Raw genomic sequence first — 22,263 nt, 5'->3', positions numbered from 1 at the left:
TTTATTTGTAGATTTTACTATATCGAGATAATGTGTGACTGGTAAATAAAAATCATTTTTTAGTAAAATATAGAATATATTATTAAATATTCTATATGATTTTGTAAGATCTATTTTTATTTTAAAAAAAATTAGCTAATTGAAAGGATTTTTTGATCAATTTATGTATCATTCAGATTTCATCAGAAAAAAAAATTTATAGTTGATGCTAACTCTCTATGAGCTAATTGTTTCACTTTCCAAGATAAAAAACATTCGCACCGGTTAAAAATAAAAATAGATAAAAATATAATTTTAAATATAATTTTTAAAATTTTGAATGTTAAAAAAATAAACAAAAATATTGATCATATAATTATAGATTTATTTAAAAATCTATTAAAATTTATATTATACTATAAATTTGAAAGTCTTCTCTGTAAAAATTAAATAGAGGTTTGCCATCTCGCTAAATAAGAAAAGAGAAATTAAGTAATTAAATATAATAATTTTTAATAAAATATTGATTTGCACTGAATATTTTTATCATAAAATATAAAAAATTTAGTTTTTTTTTATTGTAATTTAGATTTATTATTCTTTTGTATCTACTATTTAGATAAAAAGGTATAATTTTTTTTACTTAAAAAAAAACTAAAATGAAGGCTACACCAAAGTCTAAACTAATAGTAATCAATTTTTAAGTAATTTTATTAATTTTGCCCTGTGCATCTTCTATATTAATATATCAAGTAATAAAAATATTCATCAAGAATTCTTATTTATTTTAATTTTAATATTTTTAAAATTTATTTATATATTTTAAATAGAGATGGCAATCTAATCGGATCGGATCGTAAACGGATGGGATCATAAATGGATTGGATCAGAAAATAGTCAACCCAAACCTATTAAACGGATAAAAAATTCAAATCTGAACCCAATTTATTTATTAAATAAATAATTTAATTCATTTAATCTATTTATTAAATAGATCAAATTAGGTTAAATGGATTAAACATGTTAAATGGGTTAAACGGGTTAAATAGATCGAATTAAATAGATTAAAAATAGATTAAACATGTTTTAAATATATTAAATGGATCATAAATTGATTAAACAGATTAAACAAATCAGATTAAATGGATCAGAAATAAGTTAAACAGGTTAAATGAGTTATCTAATTCAAATCAATTTGAATATTAAATAAATTAAATAAATTAAATAAATAAAATATTTAAAATTTATATTTAATTTAATTATTAAATAAATTAAATAAATAAATTTATTTATAATTTAATTTATATTTAAATTTATTTATAACGATCGAATATGAATTAAATTGACGTATCGGATCGTATTTTACTGAAACTATTCGGAACGGAGGAAGCTATTACGAAGCTTGTTGCTTAAAACTGCTGTAGGCTACTTTTTCCCGCTCCTTACAGCAGCCTGCAACATCCCACTCAGAAGGGTATTCTCGTAATCTCGCTCTATAAATACCCTTCCTCGGTATTCTCGACTCCTCCAGTCCCCCTCCTCTACTTTCCCCTATCTCTCTCTACTCTCCACTCTCCTTTCCTCCTCTCTCCGGTACGAGCTTCTTCCCTTCCTCTCCTTTATTAACCTGTCAGCTCTCCTCTCTCTCCATCTCTCTTCCTCTCTTTCTCTCTCCTCTTCAAACCCTGATATTTTTCTCGCCCCACTTGTCTCTCCTCGTTCCGATTCGGTCTCCGCGATGGCTAGGGTTTCGGCCACCGTCGAGCGCGAGCTTCGGCGAAGCCTCTGACGCGGGAGAGGAGGCTCTCTTTCCGCCAAGAGAGCAGCTTGCGCGACGTAGCGGTGATCTCGTCCTTCCCGTTCCAAGTTCCGAAGCAACGGTCTTGAACGTTCGTCGGTGGTGATTTCTGGCGACTCAGAAAGGAGGAGGTTTGAATCGCTGATGAAAACGAGTTTGGTTGCCGTAAGATCGAAATAGATTCGGTTTTGCGTGCTTGCGCGCGCGTGGTCTGAGTAATTCGCTAGGTCTCAGCGAGTCAGATTGCACGAAGTATCTGGAGGCTGATTTGAAACAAATCGGAGGTCGTTGATTATTTGAATTTTTTAAAATTTGGTTCTATTTTTCTTGGAAAAAAAGTGAAGTCTTTAGATTTTAACTTCTTCATAAGCCCTAAATTCGGTGACGAAACGCTTCTTGTTCCATCTTACCTTTATCCTCATTCTCGCAATCACAGCAGCAATGATAATTTGATTGATATTGGAAGGAAAAACAAAAGAAGGAAAAGAGGGATTTGAAGAAGGGAAGTATTCGTCTCTGGTTCCTCTATTTGTTGGTGTCGAGAGCGATTCTGAAGAGATGGCTACGGCAATGGCGGTGAGGAGCGGCGGGGGTGGTGGTTTGGAGAAGCAGCCTATAGACCCGGGGAAGTACGTGAGATACACGGCAGAGCAGGTGGAGGCGCTCGAGAGGGTCTACACCGAGTGCCCGAAGCCGAGCTCGATGCGCCGTCAGCAGCTGATCCGTGAGTGCCCGATCTTGGCCAACATTGAGCCCAAACAGATTAAGGTCTGGTTCCAGAACCGAAGGTAAGAACTTGGTGGAATGGTAAGGAGAGTGGACTTGGTTAATCATTTGTCTCTAAATTCATGAATCTTGGTTGTAGTTTCTTCCAACCGCCAAAGTTGGAGTGTTCGAAGGTTTTTATTTTTATGTTCTTTTGCTTTCGATTTTTTTTTTATCATAAAAAAAATTTCTTATTTCTCAGTTTTTTTCATGGTGAAGCCTTCTCAATTTTTTTTTTTTAACATAAAGCTTGTGATGAAACTCGCAAAAAAAATCGGCGAAAAAGGAAAAGACAAGCAGTAGGAGTGAGGGAGATAAGGTGTAAGACAAATCCAGTTAATCCTAATTTTGCGCTACCCCTCGACAAGACGCCCTTTACAAACTCGGGAATATTGAGTAAATTATTTTCAACCACACTGTCCACTCAGTCTCTTTTGCTTGTATGAATCGACCGCTTTCGAAGTTTGGAGTTTCGTTTTTCATGATATTTTCCATTTTGCAAACTTGCCCTGAAGACTAGGAGGTTCGGAATGATCGGATTAGTGCCTTTCTCTTCTTTCAGGTGTCGTGAGAAGCAAAGAAAAGAGGCTTCTCGGCTTCAGGCTGTTAATAGAAAGTTGACTGCCATGAATAAGCTTTTGATGGAGGAAAATGAGCGCCTTCAGAAGCAGGTCACACAGCTGGTTCATGAGAATGCTTACATGCGACAACAACTACAGAATGTAGGTTTTACACTTCTCTGTTTGATAGTTAGATGTTTAATGGATTATGAATGAAATTAGTTGCAAAGTATGACATAAAGCTTCACGTGCTCTTAGAAGTTCATAAAAGGGCTTGAGGCACCATTCCTGTCAACAACTTATTCATTTAGAATATTGTTGTTACAGCTGTCAATTCAAGCTGCTGCCTAGCATAGTTTCTCGGTTTTCAACTAAGAAATGCAATGTTATGGAGTTTTTGATTTGATCAAGTATATTCTGTTTTTTCTTCATCTGTAGGCTTCACTGGCTAATGACACAAGCTGTGAATCAGTTGTGACAACTCCCCAAAATGCTCTAAGAGATGCAAGTAATCCTGCTGGGTATAATCTTCGTCCATTCCCTTCTAGATGCAATGTATGCTTTTCAAGTCAAGTATGATTTTGTTATATTATGAACTCCTCTCTTTTGTGCTATTTTACAGACTCCTGTCCATTGCTGAGGAGACCTTGGCAGAGTTCCTTTCAAAGGCTACAGGGACTGCTGTCGATTGGGTCCAGATGCCCGGGATGAAGGTAATGTAGCAGTTAAATGACAGTTGGAAACTAAATGCTTGAGAGAATCCATTTAGTATTAAAGCATCTGTGAAATATTTATTTCCTCACCTCGTGTGTAAATCTGGCAGTCAATAGTTTGTTCTCTTGGTGTATTTTGTGATTAGCCTGGTCCGGATTCGATTGGGATTGTTGCTATTTCACATTGTACCAGTGGGGTCGCAGCACGAGCCTGTGGTCTAGTGAGTTTAGAGCCTACAAAGGTTAGATTATCCTTTCCTGAACTTTTAAAATCCTTAGTGTCAGTGAGAAATTGACAAGAATCCAAAAATAAATATATCTCATTTTGATGGATTTGATAATTTTTTTGGATGAAAAGCCAGTATTGATTTAGAAACAAAAGATTGAAGGCCAAAAGAACAAGTGACCTAAAAGAAAAAATTAAGATGATTAACTGGATTAATAATACCATCTTTAATTCTTTCCTCTCACAACTGTTAAACTTATCATTGGCAGATTGCAGAGATCCTTAAAGATCGTCCTTCATGGTTCCGTGATTGTCGGAGCCTTGAAGTCTTCTCTATGTTTCCTGCTGGAAATGGAGGTACAATTGAATTGGTGTACATGCAGGTCAGAAACTGAATTTACTTTCTTTTATGGTCTGGACTACAGTTAATCTTCCTTGAGTTTGTTACTTTTTTTCTCGCACATCTGTTTTTTTTTTTTTAACCAATTTGATCTCTTTGGTTTTGGTTTTGTTCAGACTTATGCTCCAACTACATTAGCTCCTGCACGGGACTTTTGGACTCTTAGGTACACCATAGGTTTAGAAGATGGTAGTCTTGTGGTATGTTCTGTAGCCTGTCGTCAGGTCTGATGATCCTGTCTAATATTTATGGTGCTTATAAATTGTTATGTTGGCTAATAATGTTATATCTCAGGTTTGTGAGAGATCTTTGAGTGGTTCTGGTGGTGGCCCTAATGCGACTACTGCTCACCAATTTGTAAGGGCTGAGATGCTTCCCAGTGGATATTTGATTCGGCCATGCGATGGTGGGGGCTCAATTGTCCACATAGTGGACCATTTGGATTTGGAGGTACGGTTACATGTCATTTGCTTTTCTGATGTCTTGGATTATATGTACCTTACCAATAAAACACATTGGCATGTATTACTTTTCCAATAAAAAGAAAAAAATAAAATATCTTTGACTCTGTGCTCCTTCATCAGGCGTGGAGTGTTCCTGAAGTACTGCGACCGCTTTATGAGTCATCCAGGATAGTGGCCCAGAAGATGACTATTGCGGTAGGTATCAGATTTTTATGTTATGTAGCACCCTGGCTCTTTAATAGTTTGCCACTCCTTTTATGTTGTTCTTTAAGAAGTGGAAGATGCAGTACCAACTAAATTGGCTTCTGGTACCAAAACTATTCATCTCTCCAGACTTGCAGTTCTTAAATTTATGCTAATAGTCTGTTCCTTATGTTGATTTGTGCTCTGGTTTGGCCATCAGGAAAGTAAAGGGAAAAGAAATGAGACAACTGGGTTTGATTAGACGCATATGTAGATTGACAGCTAAGCTGAGTTAACCCAGATGCATTTGCCATTTCTTCCCATCATATTTTAGCATCCAAGTAGGGCCTTGTTAACATTGTGATGTCAGTTAAATACCTTAATGATGTGGCCCATCCTCAGTGCTAAGTTTGCTGTTTCTCTACTGAAAATTTGCTGAGATTCTTGCATGAAGAAGAAAATGAATTGATTGTCTTGTTGTTTGAAGGCACTGCGTCATGTAAGACAAATAGCACAGGAAATTAATGGCGAAGTGGTCTACACATTGGGTAGACAGCCTGCTGTTCTGCGAACTTTTAGCCAAAGATTAAGCAGGTGATCCAGTAATAAATTATGCCTAGTATATAATTTAATATCATGAACTCCATCATACTCTCATCCCTTTATGTCTCTCAGACTCCCCTTTTTTCTCATTTTCTTCCAGAGGCTTTAACGATGCTATCAATGGTTTTGTTGATGATGGATGGTCGCTTATGGGTGGTGATGGTGTGGAGGATGTAGTAGTTGCTACTAACACATCAAAGAAAATCAGTGCTCAGGCCAATTCTGCTAATGCTTTTTCAGTGTCTGGAGGTGTCATCTGTGCTAAGGCATCAATGCTACTGCAAGTAAGCTCTGAAGTTAAATGTTGCAACTGTCACCTTACATTTTTATTTTGGGTGATGGTTCTATTTCTAATTTTTTTCTGAGGGATGCTTTTTGATATCTGAGCAACATTTTCATAGTTTATTATATAGTCATCAATATGTAAGTTTAAGGCCAAGCTCCCCCCGCCCCGCTGCATACTTGTCTGAAAAGGAACTAATGATTCAGACACTACAAAATCCTATTTTGAAAATCTATTTATTAATTCAGAAAATGGTTTAGTTGGGTGATTAATTTGAACCAATTTTTGAGATCTTATTGTTATTGATTTGCTTCCAAAATGATTCCAGTTTAATGTTCACCTAGTTGGTTACTTATAAATGGATTTGGCAAGGTAAAATTGGCCTGATAATCAATATTGGAGTTCTAAAAATTAGTAATAGTGACACATACTTATTGGAATTTCTGTTGTTTTTTAGCTAGATGTTACAAAAGCTAACATATTTTCTGGCCATCTAGAATGTCCCTCCGGCTTTGCTGGTTCAGTTTTTGAGGGAGCACCGTTCCGAATGGGCTGATTACAATGTAGATGCATATTCTGCAGCATCATTGAAAGCTGGCTCATGTTCCTTTCCTGGATTGAGGCCTCTTAGATTTTCTGGTAGCCAAATTATCATGGCTCTAGCTCACACAGTGGAGAATGAGGAGGTATGTCTCCTATCAACATACCATGGAAGGAACCAAGCATTTATCATCAAACAATATGAGCTAATGGGTTGTTTACATGGATTTATTGCATTGAGAGTTTGCTTGATTTTCTTTAACAAAGCTATAAAATTGTTTTTCCTTATTATATCCATGTGATTCGGAGATCTTCAATGTATGCTGAGTGGTATAACTTCTGAGATGATTTGCATGACTGTCAAACCTTAACCTTGGCCACTAGAAGGTTTATCCTTTAATTTTGTCACAGTCATTTCTCTAAGTCGAATAATATATGCAGTTTCTTGAAGTAGTTCGTCTCGAAGGCCAGGCTGTTACTCAAGATGAAGCTATGGTATCCAGGGATGTCCATCTCCTACAGGTACCTTTTTTTTGTTGATCTAAACATTGTGAGATATTCTTCTTCTCTATTAGCATGTACACATTTAAAGAGGATAGAATTCAACGCTATTATTTATTGGTGAATATAAATTGTAATTGGAGTTATTGGATTATTTGGTTATAACCAAAAAAAAAAAAAAAAGAACTGCATGTCGGTCCTAAGGTTATGACTTTAACATGTCATATAAAGGATCATTACTTGCTATTTGTTTTTGGTTGGGTGAAAGCGTTTCTAGTATGTAAAAAAATCTGATAAAATTTTGGCAGAGTTGTAATCTATTTCACAAGATCTGCTATTTTTTTCTGTGTTCTTCTGCCTTTTAATTTTGGCAGGTTTCTATATTTTCTCTCCATCAAAATTATCATCCTTCCATATTATTCTGTAGCTTTTATGAACTTATTGTCCGGGACAGCAGATGCATGGGAACATCACTGATCCTCCAGAATTCATGGCTGTGAGCCTGTCACTCTCTTTGTCAACCAATTTTATGATGATGATGCTTAAATATTGGGAGCAAGAAATAACAATGCAACTTTGTTAAACCAACTTAAACTGTTTTACTAAAACATATTGCAATGCCTTAAAGCAAATAAAAAGTGTTGAAGCACATTATATATTATGAAACTCTAATTTAGTTACCGGATTGTGCACTGACCATTTTAAAAGCAGAACATCCTGAACACTATAGGGGTTTATAGCGGTTTATTCTCCAGACTGAAAGCTATTATGGCTATTTTTTATTGGTTGCACCTCTAAGAAATGATGTATGTGCTCCTGATATATTGCAGTTAGAATAGATCTTTAAAGCTTTGTTGGCATGATATTTATTTGACCTGTGGAAGTCCTACTAGCTTAATAACCAGACTGCCAATTTAATAATCCTTTGGTTGTTCGTATTTGCAGCTTTGTAGTGGAATAGATGAGAATGCTGTGGGAGCTTGCTTTCAACTTGTTTTTGCACCGATTGATGAACTTTTCCCAGATGATGCTCCACTTCTTCCTTCTGGTTTCCGTGTCATTCCACTGGATATGAAATCAGTTGAGCATACGTATCAGACTTGTACTCCATTTCTCTTTTGCTTGTCCATTCATCTATTGCTGATAGTGTACTGATTACAGATTTACAATAACCACGAAGCCTTACTCTAAATATTTAAGAGAAATACGTTTCCAATCAGTTCACCATCTTCTAGCTTTTATGTCATGCCAGTGTATGTGCAAATTGAGCCTGACCTGCAAGGGGCCTGCAGTTTAACCTGCAAGCTGTGGGCCAGTTGCAGGCCTTCAAACAAATGCACTGGCCTGTCCTCCAGCTGAACCTGCAGTACACCAAAATAGGCCCTAAGTAGCTGAAATTGATTTTTGTAGCTTTTTGGAGCTAAAGTGTACGACTAGCCTGAACATAGCTACCCAATTTTCAGCTTTTTATCCTAGTTGGTTCTTTGTAGTGTCCTCTTAAACTTTTTTTTGTGTTTACAAGAGTAATCCGCAGTTCATTCACTGTGGCATTGAGGATCCTAAATAAAACCGGGTCAATATTTTCTCCACACTGACATTGTATATTCCCTGCAAATGCAGGAAGGCTTGGCTTCTAGCCGTACATTAGATCTAGCATCTAGCCTTGAAGTAGGCTCTGCCACAAATCGCTGTGCTGGTGACACATCTACAAATGATCACAGCTTGCGATCAGTGTTGACAATTGCCTTTCAATTTCCCTATGAAGTGAACCTTCAAGACAGTGTTGCTGCAATGGCCAGGCAGTATGTTCGAAGCATTGTCTCAGCAGTACAAAGGGTCTCCATGGCATTATCTCCTTCCCGACCTGGTTTGCACGTTGGGCAGAAGCTGCTACCAGGTTCCCCAGAAGCTGTTACCCTTGCTCGGTGGATTTGTCAGAGCTACAAGCAAGTTTATCCGACTCTCCTTTAATTATCCTTTTACTCAGAAAGAAGAGACTCTCTCTTAGTTTGGATCATGAATGATTGGTAGATTTCATGATAATTTTGGAATTATCTCATCCATGTTCTACAATTTGTATGGAGCACCATGTTTATTTGACTCTATATGCCACTCTATGACATATAGGAAGACATTAAAGTTGGAATGATAAAGAGATGCCTTGTCAGATTCTTGTATCTTGCAGTGGAATTTGTTCCATTATCTTATTGACTGCTTGAATTTTCTTCATTGTTTGCAGTTACTACTTGGGGATGGAGTTGCTGAAATCTGACGGTGAAACTGGAGAATCCTTGTTGAAAGTGCTGTGGCATCATCAAGATGCCATTTTGTGCTGCTCTTTCAAGGTATGGTGAGGAGTAAAATTCCTTTTAATGCGGCAAAAAAATGCTTAGGTTTATTGTGCACATATTTTGTTGATCCTATGATTCCGTTGAAGACATTAACTTCTGACATGCAGCTAGAAATCAAGGGGCTATTTGGATGTCTGTTATGCTACACATGAATGGCATGCTGGGGCTTCAGTTTTAATTCTGGAATGATAATAGTGCAGTTTTAGGCATGGTCAATAATAGGAAAACACAATGCTGCAAATTGGAGATTCCATAAGTCCTCATGGATCAGGATACCGTAAAGTCCCATTCTTAAAATAACCGCTGTATATGATTTTTAATCCTTGTATTTTCTTCAGTTAGATGGAGTAACATTTTTTGTTTTGTACTTTATTTATCAATTATTTTTTAGTACTGTGTGTGTGTGTGTGTTTTTTTTTTTTTTTTTTTTTTGGTTTTGGGGGTTGGGGGGGGGAGGGATTCCAACTCTGAGTGAAGTACTGAAAGCACTCTTCATAGCTGGTAGGCCAATATATGATGGGATTTTGGCATGCTATATTTGTAGCACAAGAGGGTAATTTTCTGGCATGTTTTGAGGCTAACATTGGATATCCAATCCTATAGATGAAAATTTGTAATCTGGGCATCAAGGCTGTGGGCTTATAGTTGGTGCAAGAGCCGCCAAACGTTTTCTTGGACAAGATTCAGACTACCATCGCCTTTTTACAAAATGCTTTTTGTATGTGATGTTCCAGCATGCTGTTCAAGATTTAGCATGTCGGCATCTAAACGCCCTCCAGGAAGTAGTGTTGTCTGAGTTGTTCTATTATATTTTTGAGAGTGAGTAATCAACAATTTTGATAACTGTTCAGTTTGTGTGCAACATGTTCTTGGTACAACACATCAGAGCAGAGCCAGAGGGAGCTAACATATTTCTGCCTTGGATTGTTTCTTAACAGATTGTAAACACTAATTTCCTTGACATGTTTTGAGATTCTGAAATGGTGACTTGATTTTACAGATGCAACCAATTTTCACCTTTGCGAACCAGGCAGGGCTTGATATGTTAGAAACGACACTGGTTGCTCTGCAAGACATCAGTCTCGATAAGATTTTTGATGAATCTGGACGGAAAGCTCTATGCTCCGAGTTTGCAAAGTTGATGGAACAGGTATGCATGTCTTCAATTTGTCATTCTCATGCACCATCTGCTTAGCAGTGATTGCTATAAGCTGGTTCCACTAGGGCTCGATTTAAATAGGGCCGCATCTTTAAGGCTCATTTTTTTCCCAAGTTTTGATATAGAATCCTAAATATTCATGGAAAAATCAATATATCTTACATGCATGCCAATATGTCACACCTTATTGGAAGTCGTTCGTTGTTTATATTTCACAAAAGGGGAAAGATGGAGATGTAGCCCAGTCGAGTCTTTGGTTTCCCTCAGTAATTCTTTGAAATTTAAGATTGGAAGTTCCAAGACATGATCTGGAAAACAAAAAGCTTTTTGTCATGGGAAGTGGTCCGAACGAGGAATCAAAGGCACAAAACAGGACTCAACGAAGCTGCCTTGGAAGATTTGAAAAAATGCCAGGTCTGTTGATAAAGTCAAGTTTTAAGGTCATGATAGTTATAAGGTTAGAGTGCAAGGAGTTAGCCGGCTGTTGTGGTCCCAATAATGTGGAGGGGAAGCAATTTGGGGGTGACAGGAAGAGGAGCTATGCGAGGAGGGTTTTAGTGATCTCAGTTTGCAGTGGAACGTAATGAGAATGGGCTTGGTCGACAGTTTCGACTTTTACTGTTATGTTTGTGAAGATGGAAAAAGAAAATTTACTGTGATACGCTTATAGTGACACGAACAGAAAATGCTATGAGAGAGACTCGTCATTATGAGTTTAGTTTAATTCTCCTGTTAGAACCTGTTTGACAAGAGATGAGGACTTGAGCTGTGACAGCCGGGGTGGCATTTTTCTTTTGTACGAGAGTTGGGGATGCCAACTGGTACAGGTTGAGAAGTCTTTTATGGGGTCTTCTTGACTATAGAGTAGCGGTCTATAGCCAAGCGAGTCCTGATGGGCCGTGGCTTGGTTGTTGATGGTTTGACGTGTTCTTAGGTGGTGGTTTCATGGAGGCAACATGAATTCCGTTGCTACCCTAATGGTATGTCAGATCATTGGTTGTGATCAAGTTGTTCCGTTTTGTTGAACAATTTTAAGATGAGTCGAGTTGACTGTAGCAGGATGTAGCATGCTTGCCTGACCCAAATGCCTTTTGCTTTTGCTGCTTGGAGAGATTGTCACACACTGGTACTATTTTTTTCGCCTGAAACCCTTTTTTTAATCTTTTTCCCCCTTTTGGTTTGTTTTGTTTTTTGTTTATTTTTTTTTATTTTTGTTTTTTAGAAGGGGGAGCGGGGTGGGGGTGGAGATTTAGAATGTGCCAGTCCCCACCCTTATACCCGCTGTTCTTGATTCCGAGTGGAATCAAATCGCTCTGCCTTGTCCAAAATTGGGACAACCCAAGCTTTCGTGGTGTCTCCACCAGTGGTGTGACAATTACCTCTCATGACTTTTGAAGGATTATATTGCCACTTTCTTTCTTAGTCTCTGGTTAATGTTTCAAATCATTTTCTATCATATCATCTAAAGTCTTTATTGTGAGGGGTTCCATCTGTAAAAATGTCCGCTACATTTTTTTTTTAAAAAAAATAATATAATATTGCAGGGCTACGCTTACCTATCAGCTGGTGTTTGCATGTCTGGGATGGGCCGCCATGTTTCCTATGAGCAAGCCATCGCCTGGAAAGTCCCTGCTGAAGACAACAGCATCCATTGCCTGGCCTTTTGTTTTGTGAATTGGTCTTTTATTTAAGCAATGTTATCTATTCTGCGTTGGGAGTTGCAGATCCAGTTTTGTAAGTATAAAGATCCATGTTAATGCTATTTTTATTTAATTTAAGAGCAGGTTCGTTTGCTTCTGAAGCCATTTTGCGCATGGGTTCAGTATTGGAGGATGCGTGATGGTAATGTTTTTCATCAGTGAATAAATCCAGTGTCGGAGCAAAGTAGTGATGGTTTAGTAGATCCAGAATTTGCTCAATTTTTGAGTAATTCTGTTATCCTGTTTTTTATTTTTGGGACCTTTAGTCGTCTGTATGATGGGCACGCATGCTGTTAATCGGAGGGTACTTCTTATTCTTCTTATGGGTATATGGTTCGATTGTCATACATTAAAGAGAGACGAGGTGTCTTGAAAGTTTTATCCTCTGTTCGATCTCTCCATTGACAACAAATTCTTCGTACGCTCTAAAAGTATATCAAGTACTGTTGGTGCCACCGTACATCTTCGGCTGTTTTTTAATAAGCTTCTAAACCTTTCTTCGTTGAGCCGGTCCTAGTACTGGACGTCTCATTTAGGATTCAATTTGATTCGTGGGAAATATTTTTCTAGAAAATAATTTTTAAGATAGTTATTTTTTGAAAATAAAATTGGGTACGATAGTTGGTCTGATTTATGTTTGGTTGATTATTTATTTTTATGAAAAAATAATAATATTATATTTAATAGATATAAATTTGTATAGATATTAATAATATTATATTTATATTAATATAAATATATTATAATATCATATTAGATCGTAACAATTTATTTTGTTAATATAATATTAATATTTTAATATAATAATTTATTAATATAGATATTAATATAATATTATATTGATATAAATATTAATATATAATATAAATGTTATATTAATATTAATAAAAAATATTATGTTGATATAAATATTATAATATTAATATAAATGTAATTATTATATTATATTCGAACGGAGATTTTAGCCATCATAAAATTAAAATTTTCTAAAATTAAGAAGACAAAATGGAGACTTTGCATATATTATTATTCAATATTTTTTTATTATTATTTATTAATATTTTATAAGATTTTAACTGTGAATTTAAAAAATTATAAAAAAATTATTAATTTTTATCTCATGATAATTGGAAAATATATTTTTTTATAAATTTTTATTTTTTATAAAATATAAAAAATATTTTTTCACGAAAAAAAATTTATCTTCTCTTCTTAAAATTTTAATCACATCAGAGATCTCCTCTTCGTGTTTCAAAATTTATCTTTTCTCTCTTAACCGTGGAGTTCCACTTGAACGTATCTTTGGAGAACCGAGAAAACCAGTAGAAATGACCTTCGAATCATTACGAGAATCTTGACATGAGCGCCACTTTCAATTGCGACGGTCATCTGCGCTTGTCAAAGTCACTTTGGAAACCAGTACTCGCATCTGGACCTTGTGCTTGATAAAATGGCTTCGGTTTTTGACTTTTTCTAGAGACAATTATTTTAAGAGAGTTAAAAATTGCGCCACTCAATCAATTCTATCATACTAATATTGTGGCTTCTTACTTTAAAAACTATGAATTGAATATCGTGTACTAACCCTCAGGATTTGTCTTCATGCTCGTGAATGCACTGGAACAGTACGAGCCCATGTATGATAATGAAAAGACCCTCCTAAGCATGGGGAAAAAAAAGGTCTAGTAAAATAGCTTGAGATAAGAGCAAGCATATAAAATATGAATTTGCTTGAAACAGGAGCACTGCTTTCAAATCAACCCCCAACCTTTCTGGTTCGAGGTAAGAGGATGCACCTACAAACTGAAAGTTCAGTGGCCATTGTGGACAGTTTTTGTTGTTGGAAATAAACCATATAAGCTACAAGGCCATGATCATCATAAACCCATCTGGAATAGTCTGCATATAACCCTCCCCGGCCTAGCAGCATAAAAGCTATTCCAGACAGGTGAAATAAGAGGAGCCGTGAACAATCACTACAAGCATGAGTGATGCAAAATTGTAATAACCAAGAGATGCATTCCAAGCGACGAGATGGAGGTTCAGCTCTCGGAATAAAATGCTAAAGTTAAGGTCGCTAAGAGTAATACTGATTTCAAACTGCTAGCTGTTTATTGAGATGAAGCAACTATACAGGATCTTCTCATAGTAGTGAAGAGCATACTCGTCATTTACTAAAACTGAAGGCTTTGAAGCTTGAAATCCAAAAACTGATGCGACCTTCAAATAAGCTGAACGGCCTACTGCGGAAATTTTGCTTCTATAAAGCTAAGATCCTATTACAATGTAGCCTTTTCAAAATCCTACCAGCATCACAGAAAACAAAATTAAACAAGAAGCAAGACAACTAAATGCATGACAGAGATCTAACTTTCTCAGGACTTGGCACTTCAGCATCATCAGATCTCGAGCTGCTTCAAGCTCTCTATCACTGTAGACTCTTCCAGATCCTCCGCAGCACCACCATCAATATTTTCCTCGTTCTCCGCAGAAGGTTTAGCTGGGGGGGAGGCTGCCGCAACTGGTGGTGGTTCCTTTGCTTGAACTGAGATAACTGGAGTACTGGCGGGGGCCGGGAGTTCTTTTACCTGAACTGGGATCACTGGTGTACTAGCTGGTGCTGGGGGTTCCTTAAACTGAACTGGGATCACTGGAGTACTAGCTGGGGCTGGGGGTTCCTTTACCTGAACTGGGATCAATGTAGTAGCAGCTGGGGCCGGAGGTGGAGCAGCAAAGACTGGCACTACCGGTCTGATACGAACGGGGGAAGCCATACGAATCGGCGGGCCCATAAGCGGAGGAAGCTGATGACCACGATCTGCTTGTGGTGGGTGTGCTGCTGGTGGTGGAAGAGATGGAGCTGAAAAGACCGGCACTGCTGTCCTTATTGTTACTGGAGGCGCCATGCCATGGCAAGGCATTCTATAGTGCCGAACTGGTACATATGGAGCTGCTCCAGCTGCAGGGAACTTCTGAGGCCGGGAACTGTGGTTTTCTGGTTGTGTGAAGGGAGATGGAGGACCACCATCAGTCATTGCTGGGGAGGTTGGGCGGGTTCTTGGAGAAGATTTCAGCCGGATCAGAGGTAAGATCTTTGATCCGGAGAATGGAGAAGGTTGCAATGATGGCTTTTTATCTGGCTGTATAGGAAACTTCTTTGGGAATGGTGTGGCATTGGGGTTGTTGGCCATTGCCATCTTTTCCTTTAGGCGATAATTCAAGAGAGCCCGGGCAATTATGATCTGCTCCTGCTCGTCATTGTTCTCAGGTTCGCTTGATGAGCTTGCTGACTGCTTTGCCACTAGCATATCAGAAGATGATATTGTAAGCACTTAACACAATCTAACTTCAGAACAAGTTACAGATACAAGTGTTCTAGCTACAGATACATTATTGGCACATTTCCTAGGGAACATTTTCCAATATGCTCTCTGAAGCCAATATATGATCGCAAAGGATGACTAGGTGACTAAATATTTCCCTCTGTCACCAAAATGGACAAGATAATCTGATATAATACTTCAATAAGACACTGTGACTGTTAACCTTAATAATATCAAGTTTTTAAGCCATGGGCATGCCACTGAAACCAATATACGATATATTCTAGCAACAGACTTACCATTCAAAAATCAAAAGTCATGGCCAAAAAGATCACTATTCAAAAAGGATTTCATCATGGTTTTACATTAAGTGCACCCCTCAGGCACCAAATTGGATGACTAAAACCTGTGAAACAATTTGCACCATCAAGGTTACCGGGGTGGGGGGGCGCAAATCTATATTAATTTAGTAGGCTTCAGGAGAAGAAAATGCTATTTCAATTTAGTTTAGGACCTTCATCCATCCCCCCCCCCCCAAAAAAAAAAAAAATCTTGTGTGTGTGTATGTGCGTTTCTTACTAAAAAAATTGTTTAAGTAGCAAATGCTGATTATTATTCAAATACATATAATAGAGATATACACACATAAAGATTATATATGTACACCTATGTAAGTACATATACATGTTTATATATACATATATTTCCCTTCAGGATAGAAGCTGATTTCAGTTGGCCATCAAGTTCTTCCAGCATTCATCCATCATGTTACCTATGCATTTCCTAGTTTTGTGCAACTTTTATTTTTCTAGATGCACTCTGCTGAGAAACTAGCTTATTTTTCAAGACATATACATAGACAAGAAACTTTAGACAACTTTAACATCTGGTCCTTTCTTTGATGGCCATTTGATGTTTAGCCCATACAGAGTTAGAATTCTATATTGTTAGGACAGTGCTCTGAAAACAAGTAGACCTGTTTCTGTACACAGTTATATCTGGTTTTTCACACGGATGTGCTCAAGTATCTAGCGAACTAGGGACCATACATAAAGCGGTCATCAAGATGAACGGGCAGGAAAAAGGTTTTCAAACAGGGATAAACATAACAGGTGGTCGGTTAAAGTGGTCAACCTCAATTACTGCTACATATTAGCTTGTAATATACGAGAGAATATGTGAAAGCTAGTGTAACTATGTAAGCATGAGACTCACATTGTTTTAGGGAAGACCATGCTGCCATTGCGGCATTCTTCTCTGCCTGCTTCTTGTTCTTAGCTGGCTCCCCAGTGAATATGATCCCAGCAAGTTCCACTGTGCAAGTGAAGACAGGTAGGTGTCCAAGGCCGGAGCGCACGGGTGTGTATGATGGTAGTGGTGCTCCAACCCTCTGAGCAATTTCCTGTAGAAGGTTCTTGTAAACCCCTGTCTCATCCTGCTCAAGAAGGACATCAAAATGAAGCTATCCAGGCTAAGAACTTAAGAATTAAGAGTTGATAACAGTGTACTAATGTAAAAAACTTTCTGAAATACAATCCAACACAAAACATGCATATAGTCGAAATATGGAGATACTCTAGACATGGTTTGCAAAAAGCCTGCTTCAGAATTCAGCTATAGCATACTGGAATGGGTAATGTTATGCACTTTTTTTTTTGGTCAATCAGATAACCATAATAAGATGTTGTGAAGAAATATATTTCTCCTTTTATGTAAATGAAAACTTGAAAAGGTAAAAAGATGCACGTGCGCATATAGCTTAGGACCTTAAGAGCCAAAAGGAATGACTCTTGGTGCAAGTTCAGTATGTGGATCAGTGATGCACATAGATGGTTGGCTGATGACTGATGATGTTTCTGAATAGCCAGTGCTAATTTTGCATTTCCTTGCAAAAAGTAGCATTCCATTGGCCTGAATAGAGTTTTGCTCGTTGTGTCAAACATCAACTGATCAAATGGTAGACAAACTCAGGTCATCTAGTAGCATGTGATATAACCTTGTAATCTATCATCATTGTTATGCTGCACCTGATGCCATAGTGATAAATAGGCAAAGAATTCAGCACACACACTTTGACAAAGTGAAACCAGTCACACTAGGAAAATCTTAACGTTTCAATCTCATTCTAGACAGAATAAAACAATTTCCATTACTGATTCACGAAAACACAAACAGTTTGAAACAAAGACCATAAAGTTGCCTCAAAAAAGATCCTGCAGTCTTAGTCATCCACATGCTATTTGTGTGCTAGAATAACAAGAGAAATAAGATTGTTCTATCAATCCCCTTACAGAGGAACGCAAGGTCTGTGTCTTCCAAATTCACAGAACTATGTGCATGGTGTACCCGCTCTATCTTGGGCCCTGACAGATCGGTCATGTGCTTAGAAGGGAGGGGCCACTTCTAGTAATTCAGCTGAATGATCGAACCCATAGTGCAACTAGTTCAAAAGGGTGCTGCAGCCAGAAGCATGATCCAGGAATGAGTTGAACCACCATTACACAGTGATCCATGCTTCAATGGTCATACGACTTTCTACTCCCAGCATCTGGCATGGGCCACAATTACAAATCAAGCACTCATGGATCACACGTCCCTGCCTCCAACTAGTGTTGTTTAATCATCCTGATTGATTAATTCTGGATGAGAGGGACAAAACCAACTAACCTGTTGATGAATTTTTAAAATTTGCTGATAAATGAACAGTAACATATAAAGCAGCAGCAATGGAGCTGATCTTCTAATTCACCCATAAAATAAAAAATGTTTCTGGCGATAATCTGCCACTAAAAAGTCGTTGGACCGCACTGCCTTGACCCAGTAGTGCGGTTAGGTGTGCCTCCCAAATTTCAAAGCCACCCGCTCCATCCTCCCACCATCATCATCCACAGGTCAGCCCCAAATAAAGTCAACAAATTCATGGATTTGACCGGATATTTCTTTTGCGCCATTTGTCCTATTGAGGACACGCATTAAGGTGATCAGTTCATGCAGAACACTGGAACGTGCTTGGACTGCAAACCCAAAAAAAGGCGATGCCTCCAAAGACGTTCGCCAATAAATTAAACTCCAAAGTACTTAATTATTCGTTTATTACAGAGATTAGGAGATTGATTACGCTTTATAAATAATTTAATTATAAGCTATCATGGGTGTCGATGACCATGTAATTACAGCACGACTCCCCAAAGACATGGCAGGCTCCGTCATTCGTGACGAAGATGCCCTCCTTAATGCATTAATCACGAAAATGCCACACACTTTCCTCTCAAATTTGGTGCCGTTAAAATAAAGAAGAAATTATCCCTTTCCCAACGAATTCGTGGCTTCAGTGCATCACGACGCTAACAGACTCTAAGGAGCGCAAGAGATAACCTAACGGAAAACCACGCGCGCGGGAGAGAACGAGGAACGGAAGACGACGGCTCCGACAGACAAAAACCGGAAAAAACACGAAAACTATTAAAAAAAAAAAAGGAAAAAAACAATGTAAGGAAACCTTAGAAATTTGAAAATCCAACCTCTTTCTCCGTCGCCGTTCGGCAGACGTTACCCTTTCCTAAAAGGACGAGTCAACTCGTGACTCGCGAAGCCCTTTTTCTTCCACCCATCCATTTGCTTTAGAAAAAGTAACGTTCTTTTGCTAAACAAAAGGGTGAAAAGAAGCGACGAAGTAAAACATGAAGAAGGAACACAAGTCGTTCATTCCATCTCGGTTCGTATCACATGAAAAAAAAAAAAATGTTTAAAAAAACTAAAATTTCCGTAAAAAGCTATAACTTTCTACTGGAACTGGAAGAGGAAGAGGGAAAGAATTGGGGAAAGAAATTTCTCAACAGAATCGACTGGCTAAATTTTACCAACAAAAAAGTTATAAAAAAAAAAAAAAAAAAAAGGCCGAGTCAGATTCTAAGAGCAGAAAGGACACGTCAATCGTTCAAGCCATAACTATTTTTATAACATAAAATCGGGGAAGGAAATCTGTTCTTCAACTTGACTAAAAGAGGTATTATGAAGAATAAGGAGGAAAAAGGAAAGATATTTTTTCCCCAAAATATTATATTTTCTGAATACATTGCTCGTTTTCTACAATTTTTGTATCATTCGGAGCCGATTCCAATCCAAGGAAGGGAAAGTAAAAGGGGGGAAAAAAAGCGATCTTTCCGTTTCTTTTTTTACCTAGAAATGAAGAGAACTTAGATTTGGATGTTGATGAGGAGCATACCAGGATCCGGGCGGCGAGGGAGTGGGAGGGGCCGCGGTTGGCGAGGGCGTGGAGGGCGACCTCGGCGGCGGAGTGCTCCGCCTGCCTCAACGTCGTGCAGAAGCTCGGGCTCTCGAAGACCTCGCCGTTAAAGTTGACGGTGGCCTTGAACCTCGGAGCATGGTCCGGTCCCTCCCTTATGCAAGTGTATGACGGCAGATTGAAGCAACTCCGCTGCGCCAGCTCCTGCAGCTGATTCTTGTACATCTTTATCCCGATCGATCAATCGATCAATCCCCTGTAATAACTAAAATTTTCCTTCCGATCACCGGCGAGGACGAGATCGGCCCTCTCCACCCGCCGCCGCGCAGGAGAGCTCGATTTCCTGCGAGGGTTGGGGCGGGCCGCCACGGACGGTCCAGATCGGAGCGCCGGCCGCCGCCGGAGAAAATGTCTGCTTTTCTCGGAGATGCTGCAGCGTTTGGCGGCGGATTCTTCGGGATACCGCTGGAATCTGGGGCTCGGACGCGAGGTTTACCTAGGGTTTTGCTTCATCTCTCCCTTTTCTCTCTCTTGATGGGTTTCATCGGAGGAAAAAAGAGATCTGGAAAGCGGGGAAGAGTGGGAAAAACCGGAGGAAAGCCACTTTTTTATATTCTTTTATTTATTGCCTTTTAAGTTGGGTTGTTTAAGTTTTGTTTATACAAATGAACAAAAATGAGACGCATGATATTTTTACTCCCATATATTCTAACCTGTTACAATAAAGAGTGTGACTTTGTAATGTCACTCAAAAGAGTGAGAGAAAATTATTTTTAAAAAAAAAACAAACCCTTTTACCCTTCTAGGCCGTCGTTTGCTCTCGCGAAACCGGTTCAGCGCCAAGGCTCCACATGGTCGTCACCTGACGGTCATGTAGCACCAATCCATGACTGCCACAGAAGACGGAGTAACTAAGCAAGTAGCAGGGCCGTAACGGATGACAGTAATTATGTGAAAGAATGGTTAATGTTCACCTCATCATTGATTATCAATTAATTATAAAATAAATTATATTTTTAATTTTTAAATTATATTATATTTTTTAAATAATCTACAAATCGTAATTTTTGATCTCTAAAATTTCTGAACCGTTTGAATATTATTCTTTTGTTTCATTTTCAGCAACTTTCTCTTATCGAAAATTTTATTTGACATTATCGATGTATACGTGACTGATTTAATCTGAATAGATGGCACAATATTGAGCTAAAAATAAATTAATTTAAAAAAAATAATGATGTAGCATCCATCCTCTTCCTCTTCCTCCTTTTTTTCCTCATCGTCGTCTATCTCTTCACCGTCCTGCCCCTTGCACGATCGCAATGGTAGAAAATAGGAAGCCACTGCACCGCTGGGGGATGAGCAGAGGAGACGAGCAATGTGAAAGCGAAGCAGAGAACAGATCCACCACAGTCGGAGATGAATCCATTTCAAGATCGAAAAATAAAATAAAATTCCTTCTCCTTTCTGCACTCTCCATCTCTCCCTCCTCCCCACCGCTTCCGAGAGAGCCATGAGCTATGGCGGTCATCTCCCCATGGCACCGGCTTCCCTCTCGGCCCTAGACCAGACACCTCCGATCCTTCGCCGATCCTCCGACCTTCTCGATGGACTTTGGGAGCCCTGAGATGCTGGCCCTCACCCGCTCCCTCTCTAACGTCGGCGCCATGACTCGCCTCCTCCATGAGTGCATTGCCTATCAGTGCGGTCTCGACGTCCGCCTTGAGTCCCTCCTTTCACATCGCCCCGACCTCGACCACCATCTCCTCTCCCTCCATCGCTCCTCTCACCTGATTCTGTGATATCTTTTCAGGTTCGACAAGTCTCTGCTCTGGTTCTGAAGTTATTTGCAAAATCTGTCCATTTCTATCGCCATTGCCTCCATCTTCACCATCACTGTCGAGAAAGACTAGCAAGTGATGGCTGGCTTTCGTGATCATGGGAACAGTCACTGGCTTTCACGTCGGAAATGGAGGAGGCCCCTTCATATCCCTTTTGGGTTCCAGATCCCAAATATTCCATCGATAGTGTTCGTGGGTCATGAGACGGCAGAGGAGCGGTCCGTTATTGTTCAAGGACAGGGCGGTGGAGTTCACTTTTGCCGAGCTCGCCGCCGCCACTAAAAGTTTATCCTTGGAAATCAAAATCGCTGATGGGGTCGAAGTCGAACGGCGGTCACCTATCGACGAGGGCGGCGGGGATGGTGGGATACATGAATCCCGAATACTATGGGCTCCACCATTTGATGGTGAAGAGCAATGTATACGGACTTAGGTTGGTGATGCTAGAGGTGTTGATGAGGAAAAGAGCAGTCTTCAAGGATGGAGAGGGTGGGGATCCAACGACTGTGGTGGACTATGTGGTGCTGAGGATTGTAGCTGGGGAGTTGGCGCAGATATTGAATTTGCGGGTGTTGCCATCGGAGGTGAACGAGATGGAGATGGTGGAGCTAGTGGCATACACCATGGT

At 38.8% G+C, this 22,263-nt stretch overlaps 2 protein-coding genes across 5 annotated transcripts; one reads left to right on the top strand and one right to left on the bottom strand.

The window, feature by feature from the left end:
• Positions 1-1,462: 1,462 nt before the first annotated feature.
• LOC105044293 (homeobox-leucine zipper protein HOX9) lies at positions 1,463-12,326 on the top strand. 4 transcript variants are annotated; one of them, XM_073255267.1, is made up of 19 exons: positions 1,463-1,572; positions 1,726-2,565; positions 3,105-3,264; positions 3,541-3,623; positions 3,725-3,815; positions 3,962-4,057; positions 4,311-4,424; positions 4,558-4,641; positions 4,736-4,891; positions 5,026-5,100; positions 5,576-5,682; positions 5,792-5,975; positions 6,472-6,660; positions 6,956-7,036; positions 7,961-8,095; positions 8,636-8,961; positions 9,255-9,360; positions 10,367-10,516; positions 12,070-12,326. In XM_073255267.1, exons 2-19 carry the CDS (start codon positions 2,336-2,338, stop codon positions 12,214-12,216), a joined length of 2,514 nt encoding a protein of 837 aa, XP_073111368.1. In that variant the 5' UTR covers positions 1,463-1,572; positions 1,726-2,335; the 3' UTR covers positions 12,217-12,326. The 4 variants fall into 4 exon arrangements, with proteins under 4 accessions (XP_073111368.1, XP_073111367.1, XP_010920419.1 ...); XM_073255266.1 differs by having other exon boundaries at positions 1,511-2,061; positions 2,217-2,565; XM_010922117.4 differs by having other exon boundaries at positions 1,511-2,061; positions 2,214-2,565.
• Positions 12,327-14,293: 1,967 nt separating this feature from the next.
• On the bottom strand, positions 14,294-20,387 carry LOC105044292 (double-stranded RNA-binding protein 6). Its single transcript, XM_010922115.4, has 3 exons — positions 19,774-20,387; positions 16,764-16,983; positions 14,294-15,526 (listed from the first exon to the last, which is right to left on the bottom strand). The coding sequence occupies exons 1-3, from the start codon at positions 20,017-20,019 to the stop codon at positions 14,625-14,627; spliced, it is 1,368 nt and encodes a 455-aa protein (XP_010920417.2). The 5' UTR covers positions 20,020-20,387; the 3' UTR covers positions 14,294-14,624.
• Between the last annotated feature and the right edge of the window lie 1,876 nt (positions 20,388-22,263).

Source organism: Elaeis guineensis, chromosome 4 (assembly GCF_000442705.2).
Source record: "Elaeis guineensis isolate ETL-2024a chromosome 4, EG11, whole genome shotgun sequence".
Lineage (NCBI taxonomy): Eukaryota > Viridiplantae > Streptophyta > Magnoliopsida > Arecales > Arecaceae > Elaeis > Elaeis guineensis.
The sequence above is the reverse complement of the archived record's forward strand: the minus strand, read 5'-3'. Positions and strand labels throughout refer to the sequence as shown.

Bases quoted from the DNA above. Each gene is read 5' to 3' on its own strand.
- LOC105044293 (XM_073255267.1), top strand. From the start codon at position 2,336: ATGGCTACGGCAATGGCGGTGAGGAGCGGCGGGGGTGGTGGTTTGGAG. The intron at 4,892-5,025 runs GTACGGTTACAT...CTCCTTCATCAG, and splicing joins TGGACCATTTGGATTTGGAG to GCGTGGAGTGTTCCTGAAGT. The intron at 10,517-12,069 runs GTATGCATGTCT...ATAATATTGCAG, and splicing joins TTGCAAAGTTGATGGAACAG to GGCTACGCTTACCTATCAGC.
- LOC105044292 (XM_010922115.4), bottom strand. From the start codon at position 20,019: ATGTACAAGAATCAGCTGCAGGAGCTGGCGCAGCGGAGTTGCTTCAAT. The intron at 16,984-19,773 runs GTATGCTCCTCA...CTTCTTGAGCAG, and splicing joins CCCTCGCCGCCCGGATCCTG to GATGAGACAGGGGTTTACAA. The intron at 15,527-16,763 runs GTGAGTCTCATG...CTGATATGCTAG, and splicing joins ATGGTCTTCCCTAAAACAAT to TGGCAAAGCAGTCAGCAAGC.